The following is a 9,012-nucleotide window of genomic DNA, read 5'->3' on the forward strand; positions in this document are numbered from 1 at the left end:
TGATATATAGGACTCCTGGTGTGGCGCTATAGGATAAGCACTGATCTGCAAACCACAAAGCCAATAGTTCAAACACATTAGCTGCTCTTTGGAAACCCTATACAGGGTTGCAGTGAGTTGGAATTGAGTCATATAAAGCAGGAGAAAGATGAGGCCTTCTCCTCCCATAAAGATTTACAGCCTTGGAAACCCTATGCAGGGTTGGAACCAACTCAGAAGCACACTACCACCACCACTGCCATATATATAAAGGGTGAAGTTTCTTAAAGTTTTATATTTAATATTTTTTACATATAGGTTCTTTAACCTTTGATCTATAGATTGGATGTCTTTTCTACTTCTGGGTCTATGACTCAAATAGAGTATGTATGTATATATATATATATATATATATATATATAAACACACATACTCTCTCTGTCTCAAATAGAGTATATAACTCACTCTCTCACACACTCTCTCTCTTAGGTAACTCAAATATTGTCTGCACTCTGGCTGTGGAATTTATTTTAATGAACTTTTAGAAAAGACAAATAACATCACTTTTGACGTAATCCCTTTGCCTTTCAATACACCCTTTCCATCTGTCAACAAACTTTGATAGTCCCTTATTAAAAAATGTTTCAGGCTGAGCTGAGGGCCACAAATGTACTATCTTTACTTCTTCATCAGGGATGAATCTTCCTTCATCCTCTAAGGACTGCTTTCAGGGGACCAAACAGGTGGAAAGTCCGATGGAGCAAGATCAGGACTATAGGGAGGATGCTTTAATACCTAAAAATGAAGTTTTTGTAGCGTGTCAAAGTGTGGTCGGAGGTGTGTGGATGTGCATTGTCATGCAAGATCACAACACTGTTAGATAGCAGTCCTCTGCATTTGATCCAAAGTTTAGGCTTCAGCTCTTCAGTGAGCATCTCACTGTAATAAGCACTGTTGATTGTTAAACCTTCTTCCTGATAGTGTTTCAGTACTGGCCCTTGAGAATCCCAAAAAACTGTAAGCATCAATTTTCCAGCTGATAGTTGACTTTTGAACTTTTTCTTGGCTGGAAACTGAAGATGTTTCCATTCCATACTCTGCTGTTTGCTCGCAGGTTCATAATGATGAATCTGTCTCATCATTGGTAACAATTTTTAAAAAAGCTTATATATATATATACACACACACACACACACACACATATATATATACATGTTGTTGTTGTTAAGTGCTGTTGAGCTGGTTCCAACTCATAGCGACTCTGTATAGTGTTTCTGAGGAGCCGCTAGTGAGTTTAAATCACTGACCTTACAGTCCAACACATAAACCTAAAGTGCCATACCAGGATATACATACTTACAGTATATTTACACATGTATGTGTACTGGTGTGGCACTGTAGGATCAACAATGGGCTTCTAACCCACTATTTGCTCAATGGAAGCCCTATAGAGGGCCTCTATGAGTCAGAACCAACTTGTCAGCATGTAACAGCAAAAACAATATATATGATATATATGTGGTTGCTGTTGTTAAGTGCCATCGAATCAGTTCCGAGCCATAGTGACCCTGTATAGGGTTTCCGAGGAGCAGCTGGTGAGCTTGAACTGCCGACCTTGCTGTTCAAATGGCTTTGCAGTCTGGTGCATTAATCCACAGTGCTACACTAGGACATATACATAAATATAAATAAAAACATGTTCATACATACATACATATGGAGTCCTGGTAGTGTCTTGGGTTATGAGCTGGAACTGCTAACCCCAAGGTCAGTAGTTGGAATCTACCAGTCTCTCCAGGGGAGAAAGAGGAAGCTTTCTGCCCCCTTTAAATATTTACAGTCTTAGAAACACTATACAGTGTCACTATGCGTTGGATCCACAACAACAACAACAACAACAACACACACACACACACACAAGTATTTATAAATAGACACTTTGTTTGAATCATTGGGTCTCTTTTCCAAAAATATAAAAGAGATCCAATTTGTAGACCACAGGTTAAGAACCTATATTGTAGAAGATTTGAAATATAGAAACCTTAAGAAATTTCATCCTTGATCCCAGTTTTTAAGAAATTGGGATTTTGAGGTATATAATTTAGTGTTTTATATTGAGTTTTTCACTTAATATTGATTAGCATTTTTTATTGTCTTAAATTATTCTGAGCATTTCTCATAGATAATGTTTCACTATGTAGTTTTACCAGTATGTAGATCACTGTTGGAGCCCTGGTGGCATAGTGGGTTTCCAGTTGAGCTGCTAACCTGCTAAATGCAAGGTCAGCAGTTGAATCCTCCAAGCTGCTCCTTAGGAGAAAGATGAGGTTTTCTCCTTTTGTGAAGATATCCAGCCCCAGAAACCCTATAGAGGGTCATTATGACCTAGAACCAACTCGACAACATTTAACAACAGCAACAAGAGATACACAGGTATTTACTGCATCATTCACTTAAGTGAATATTAAAAATTTGTCACTACCATAATGTCTTATGAGTGTTTAAGATTAAATTTTACTGTTGTTGTTTCTAAGTGCTGTCGAGTAGGTTCTGACTCATTAGCAACCCTGTATAAACAGTTGGCAGGTTTCATCCACCGACCTTACAGTTCAAACAGACCTTGTGGTCGTCCAGTGCTGTTTTCTACAACACCACACGAGGACTCCAAACTGTACTGTTTTTCTTTTCAAATTGAATAAAAGCTTATGAGATATATTTTTCATTAAAAAAAAAAAAAAAAACACAAAAATGTTTTGAATGAACATTTAATCATCTCCAAACTTGAACAGTAACGTTTTTGTTTTTCCTGTTTTTATGACGTATCTGACCAGGAATTCGTGTTTTTTTGCAAATTTATATATCTTCTAACAATATATAAAAATGTCCATTCTTTGCCATAACTGAATAGTTTTAATCTCTGCTAATTTGATAGGAAAACAAGCATCTTATTGTTTAAATGAGCATTTCATTAGTTATTAATCACGTCTCTTTTGTCAGTCATTATCCACTTGTTCTTTTGTTTTTGTCCTTTGCCCATTGAATGTTTGTACTCTTGTATTTTCTGTTTTCACAAGAAATTTTGAAATACTGAGTTTTATTAGTTATACTGGTTTTATGTATTAAATATGAATATATAATACTAATTATATATATGTTGTCAATAAATTATGATGTTTTTGACATAGAGAAATTTATTTTTTGTGGTAAAATCTATGTATCTTTTTCTCATAGGTATTGTCCAAGAAATTGAATGATACTCATAATGAACTAAATGACATAAAACAGAAGGTACAAGATACTAATTTGGAGGTTAACAAGCTGAAGAATATATTGAAGTCTGAAGTATGTATATATTTTTTCTTTTTGTTCATGCTTATGGTGCAGCCGCTCCGCGGGAGAAAGATGAGACTTTCTACTCCCGTAAAGATTTACACCCTCGGAAACCCTGTACAGGGTCGCTATGAGTCGGAACCGACTTGACGGCACTTAACAACAACAACAATGGTGTTTACCTAAAAGTTAAATTTAACTAGTGCTAAGTTGGTAATCAGTTACACTCATTGGATCAGGTGAATCAGAGAAGATAATCACATTGGCAGTGATATATTTAGAACATTACATTGTCCACAAAGGTAACTCATGTAGTTACTGCTCAACCACTCTAGGCTAGCAGAATCCTCCTAACTAGATGAAAGGCAAAGGGACCAAATCATCTTGGGCTCTCTCATATTTGAAAATGGTGGAATTTTCAGTTATAGACCCATGACAAAAGAGGCTCCACTTAATTTTGCCGTGGAATCTCTTCTGACTCATAGTGAGCCCGTATAGGGTTTCTGAGGCTGGAAATCTTTACAGGAGCAGAAAGCCTCATCTTTCTCCTGCAGAGTGACTGGTAGATTTGAACTGCAGACTTTGTGGGTTAGCAGCCCAACTCGTAATCCATTACACTACCAGAATTCCTTATTTAATTGTGTAGCAGATTGGAACTGATTACCCTGTTGTTGTTGTTTTTAAGTGCTGTTGAGTCGGTTCTGACTCACAGCAACCCTGCATAGGGTTTCCAAGGAGTGGATGATGAGCTTAAACTGCTGACCTTGCAGTTCAGCGCATTGACCCATGGCGCCACACCAGGACCCTGTTGTAGGGCCATCTGTTTCTTAGAACCAGAGTGTAGATGACTCTCCTTTGCACTTCTTTGTTAGCATTTATTTGATCAGGCCATGTGTGTGGCATCAAATGATTTCAAATGGGGATGCAAATGTGGCAACCCTGGAATAAACAGACAGCCTAGCCAAGGATGTTAGCTATGTCTGTAAAGTAAAATATTATCTAAAATAGTGTAACTGGAGTGATTATTATAGTAGGTATCTTGTTACCTACGTACTACTTAAACCATTAATAGGAAAAAATTCCCCAGTTTTCCTTATTTTATTTAACATGCCATTTAATATCAATCCACAAAAGCATAAATTGAGCATTTATTTACAGTGTACAAATACACTACTCGTCTGTCTGTCTGTTATACTGTGTACCATCAGGCAATAAAGTAGAAGCCTTATATAAGCAAAACAGTGGTTTCCTACCCTTCTTGATTTTAAGGTGCCAGCAATGTAGTGTCATGAATAGATAGAGGGTTTGTTGCCAAAAAGATCTGGCTCCTCCTCTCATTTTGACTGATGTAGGTGATTCAACCTTTCCAAGTCTCATTTTCTTAACTATAATATGGAAGAATGTCCAAGGAAATGAGAAAATATTCAAAACACCTAGCACTGTGAACCATCTAAATCTGTTTTGGGACAGGGCAGAATATAAATAACTATTGGGAACAACATTTAGTATAGTAAGCTTCCAGCAAGTTTTAATCACTTCCTTTTTTCCCCTAGTCTGTCATAGTACCTGAATTTCTACATTAGGGAATAGGGCTTTTAGATTGCACGTTAAGTTTCTCTCAGCATTTAGCATCCTGTTATGAGTTCATTCCTGAGATTGATTTTCACAACATAACTAAATATGTTCAGCCTTCCTCCTCCTCTTGAGAGGATGAACCCCGAGTCTGTTTTGGTTTGGAGAGACAGTCAAATAGAGTACATCATTCATTCAGTAGTCATTGTGGTAGCTGGGGTGACATTACTGAGAAACTCAGAGGAAACAGAATGGTACCCCAGACAGTGGGAATAACATCAGTAAAGGTGTAAGAGAAGAAGCAAGTCCTATATTTGGAGTGGGGTATATAGGTGGCTAATGATGAAGAGGTACTGAGGACCTTCTTTGAAATCTTTTCTGGAAGTTTTAGTAGGACTTAGCAAGGAAGTTATTTAAGATTTACCTTTGAGAACGTCATTTTGGAGGTGCTGGGAAGAATTATCAGAAGGATAACAAAATCAGGAGAGAGAACAAAGTGACAGAGGCAGTAATTCATAATTCAGGCAAGAACTGCAAAGGCTTTCGGCTGCAGCAGTGAGGAGCTTTGCCTGGGGGAGTTGCAGTGAGCCCTCTGTGTTGCCAAAGGGAACTGTGGGATGAGGGGCAGTATAATGAAGAGAGAAAGAGGTCCTGCAAGAGGAGATGGGAGAATGCCAAAGAAGTTTTACTTTCTTAGTAATTTTGCCCATATCTGGCCCCACATTTTGCCCTGTAGGGGTAGAGGGTAGGAGAGATGCTTCATAGTAGTCTTTACGTGATGACCTAGCAAAAAAATCCAAGTTTTATATGGAAAAAAATAAAGGTTCCTATCTTCAAGGAATCCAAAGTGTTACATTGGGAAGACAGTACATACACACCATACTGCATCAGCTTTAAGTGCATGAAATAGAGAATAAGTACTACAGAGAGTTAAATATTTAAAAAGTGCAGAGATTGATGTGGATAAAATTCAATTTATGTATACTGTACTATGTACAAAGCCAAGAATGTACTCTGTATAGAACTATTGTTTTTAGTATGCATCATATTCCCACTTGCTCATTTTCACTGTCTGAAGGCCAGTGTGCTAACTGGTTAACTTGGCAAAGTCTGGCACATTAGTCAAGGTACAGCCAGACCACAAGGTGGCAATATTTCCTGAATTTGAACCATTTTGTTGAGATTAAGTAATCATATTGTGAGAACTTAAATCTGATATGAAAGGCCTATAGGGTGAGGTATTATTTACTGCAGTTTGGTCATTTAATTACCTGGTTTTCTGTTAAGAAAATGCAACTTATTAACAGGTAAGGCAAAAATTAAGATCTAGAACCTTTTAAATTAATTATTGAAATTGCAGTTGAGTTTTCACAATGAGTTGGCCATACCATATTACTAAAATGTGTTTTAAAGTCTTATAGTAATAGTAATTATTCAGTGTGGTATATTCATTTGTAGTATATTTATTTGTGGAGTCCTGGTGTCATGCTCTGGGTTAATGCACTGGACTGCAAGGTCAGTGGTTCAGGCTCATCAGTCACTCCTTGGAATCTCTATACAGGGTTGCTATGAGTTGGAACCAACTCAATGGCACTTAACAACAACATGTTTATTTGTAGAGCTGAAGTTTTTCCTACTAGAAATAAGGTCCTGCTTCACTCAGTCTGCTCGACAGAACTTTAAGGTTAAAAAAGATCTGGCTCTTTATTCAATGCCCAATATATGCATGAATATATTTATATATATGAATAGTGTTTTATGACTTTGAAGCTGTTTCAACAAAAGCAAATATAAGAACAGTTTGATCCATGGCTGAAGCTAAGAGTAATTCACTTTATTTGAGGCTATGAGTATGACCTGAGCCAGGACAGATCCCTGATCCCACTCTCCTTGGCTAATTACTGAATGACGAGCTTTTAAAATTAAGAATATAGGTAGGTTTCCTCAAGGTCATGTCACAAATGTCCCTAATGGCAAGTAAATTCCAAAATTACCTGGAAAATAATGTCTAATTTGTATCACATGTTGCACACTTTAAAACTTTTAAAGTAATATCTAAGATTTGCTTTTTAGGAATCTGAGAACCGGCAAATGATGGAACAACTTCGAAAAGCCAACGAAGATGCTGAAAACTGGGAAAATAAGGCCCGCCAAGTGGAGGCAGATAATAATACCCTCAAACTGGAACTGATCACTGCAGAGGCAGAGGGTAACAGGTTAAAAGAAAAAGTAGATTCTCTCAATAGAGAGGTTGAGCAAGTAAGTGTCTCCTTTAATCTGTTATCTATCCCGCTGTAAGAGTAATCTTGGTCATTTTTTTAAAATTAGAAAATATCTCAAATATACGAAAAAAGTGATACACACATGCATATGCCCACCTCCCAAGTTTAATGATCCTAATAGTTTGCCATATTTGCTTCAAATATTTCTTGATTTGAGGAAAGAAAAAATTATAGGTATAACCACATCCTTTTTATTCTTTCGCCCTTAATAGTTGGTACATAGGACTCATTTGCATATGTTTATACTTTTTCTACATATCTGGTGTGGTGCTGTAGGATCAGAACAGGACTGCTATGAGTCAGAACCGACTTGACAGCATTTACCACCACCACCAACACCATCTATTAGTGACCTATGTTGTTTGTGTGCTGTGAGCACTTATTGAAGTGGTAACATACCATTGGTACCTGTTTGCAACTTTTGTGCTAGATAGCCTCATTTTGAGTTTTATCAGTATATGTCATACTACTTCACATATTTTAACAGCTATGTTTATTTACAAGGTTTTTTTGTTTTTTTAGTTTTTAGTGTGAAATGAGTGTTAGTTTACATGGGAGAACATCGGTTTTACATTGATTGTTTCATTGTAATGATTACAATCATTCAACAGTATTTGCTTCCATTCCCTTTTTTTTTGTGTGTGTGTGTGTGATGTACACAAAACACTCAGGAATGTATAGTAATTTAAACAACCAACGAACACATTCTGCAAGCCTGTCTCCTGACCACCAGCACCTGGCCACCAGCACACAGCCTTTCCCTTTCCATGAGTCAAGACTCCTTAGCTGCGCCCTCTCTCTATCTCCCCATTTCTATCTCCATCTCTGGTGTTGCTGCTTCTCTGGATAGGGTCCCACATTCCTCCCTTGATGATCCTAGGGTCCCCTGTTCCAGGACTGTAAGATTAACTACTCCCCAGTTTTTGTTACAAAACTTGTACCTTTATAGTGTGACAGTCATGATAATTACTCGCTATTGAATCATAATAATTGTATCCCCATCTCTTTTTACCAGACCTGTCTAGACAAGATGAATACTATTCAGTGGGGATTCTGCCTTACCCCACACCCTCTGAAATTAAACTCCCTCTTGAAAACATGTAAGCCAGTCATATCGTATCTTTATAACTACCCCACCTACCCCCATTTTAGGTAGCCAATGCCTTAAGTTGTCCATCCCTATCAACCCTGTATACAAGGGGAAAGAATTGATCCCTGATGTAGAGACTCCTTCCCTCTCAGTTGGTATTTTTTATTTTTTTTTTATTTAATGTTTTTATTATGGATTGAGTGAAAGTTTACAGGGCATATCATCAGGTTTATATATAACAAATCATATACCTTGTTTCATTACATTGATTATAATCCCCTCCATGTACCATCAGTTAACAGTATTTCTCTCTATCCACTTAGGTTTTTAAAAAACACACAAACAAAAAAAGCACTCAGGCACATATAATAATTTACATCTCCAAAGGACACATTCTGCAAGTCTGCTCCTGGCCACCTGCTCTTAGTCCTTCTCTTCTTAGTCCATGAATCTAGAGTCCTCAGCCGCTCTTTGTCTCCATGCCCCTATCTCTGCCTCCATCGCTGGCGCTGCTGCTTCTCTGGATAAGGTCCTGCATTCTGCTTGTGTGCTCCTCTCTTGTTGGTCCTAGAATCCTCTTGTTTCTGGACTGTAAGATTAACCACTCCCCTGTTTTTGTTACAAAACTTCAACCTTTACAATTGTGACAGTCGCGATTAGTCATGATATCAATTATTCACTATTGAATCTTATGAATCTGATCCTCATCTCTTTTCACCAGACCCATCTAGACAAGATGACAGCTATTCAGTGGGGACC

General features: G+C 37.5%; 1 protein-coding gene across 1 annotated transcript in view; it reads left to right on the top strand.

The window, feature by feature from the left end:
* Positions 1 to 9,012, top strand: part of TSGA10 (testis specific, 10) — a 167,118-nt gene that overhangs the window by 118,224 nt on the left and 39,882 nt on the right. The window contains exons 9-10 of the mRNA XM_006870776.1: positions 3,211 to 3,321; positions 6,955 to 7,140. Coding sequence (XP_006870838.1) covers positions 3,211 to 3,321; positions 6,955 to 7,140 — 297 coding nt within the window. The remainder of the gene's footprint in view (positions 1 to 3,210; positions 3,322 to 6,954; positions 7,141 to 9,012) is intronic.

Source organism: Chrysochloris asiatica, unplaced genomic scaffold, assembly GCF_000296735.1.
Source record: "Chrysochloris asiatica unplaced genomic scaffold, ChrAsi1.0 scaffold00150, whole genome shotgun sequence".
In the NCBI taxonomy this organism is placed as follows: Eukaryota; Metazoa; Chordata; class Mammalia; order Afrosoricida; family Chrysochloridae; genus Chrysochloris; species Chrysochloris asiatica.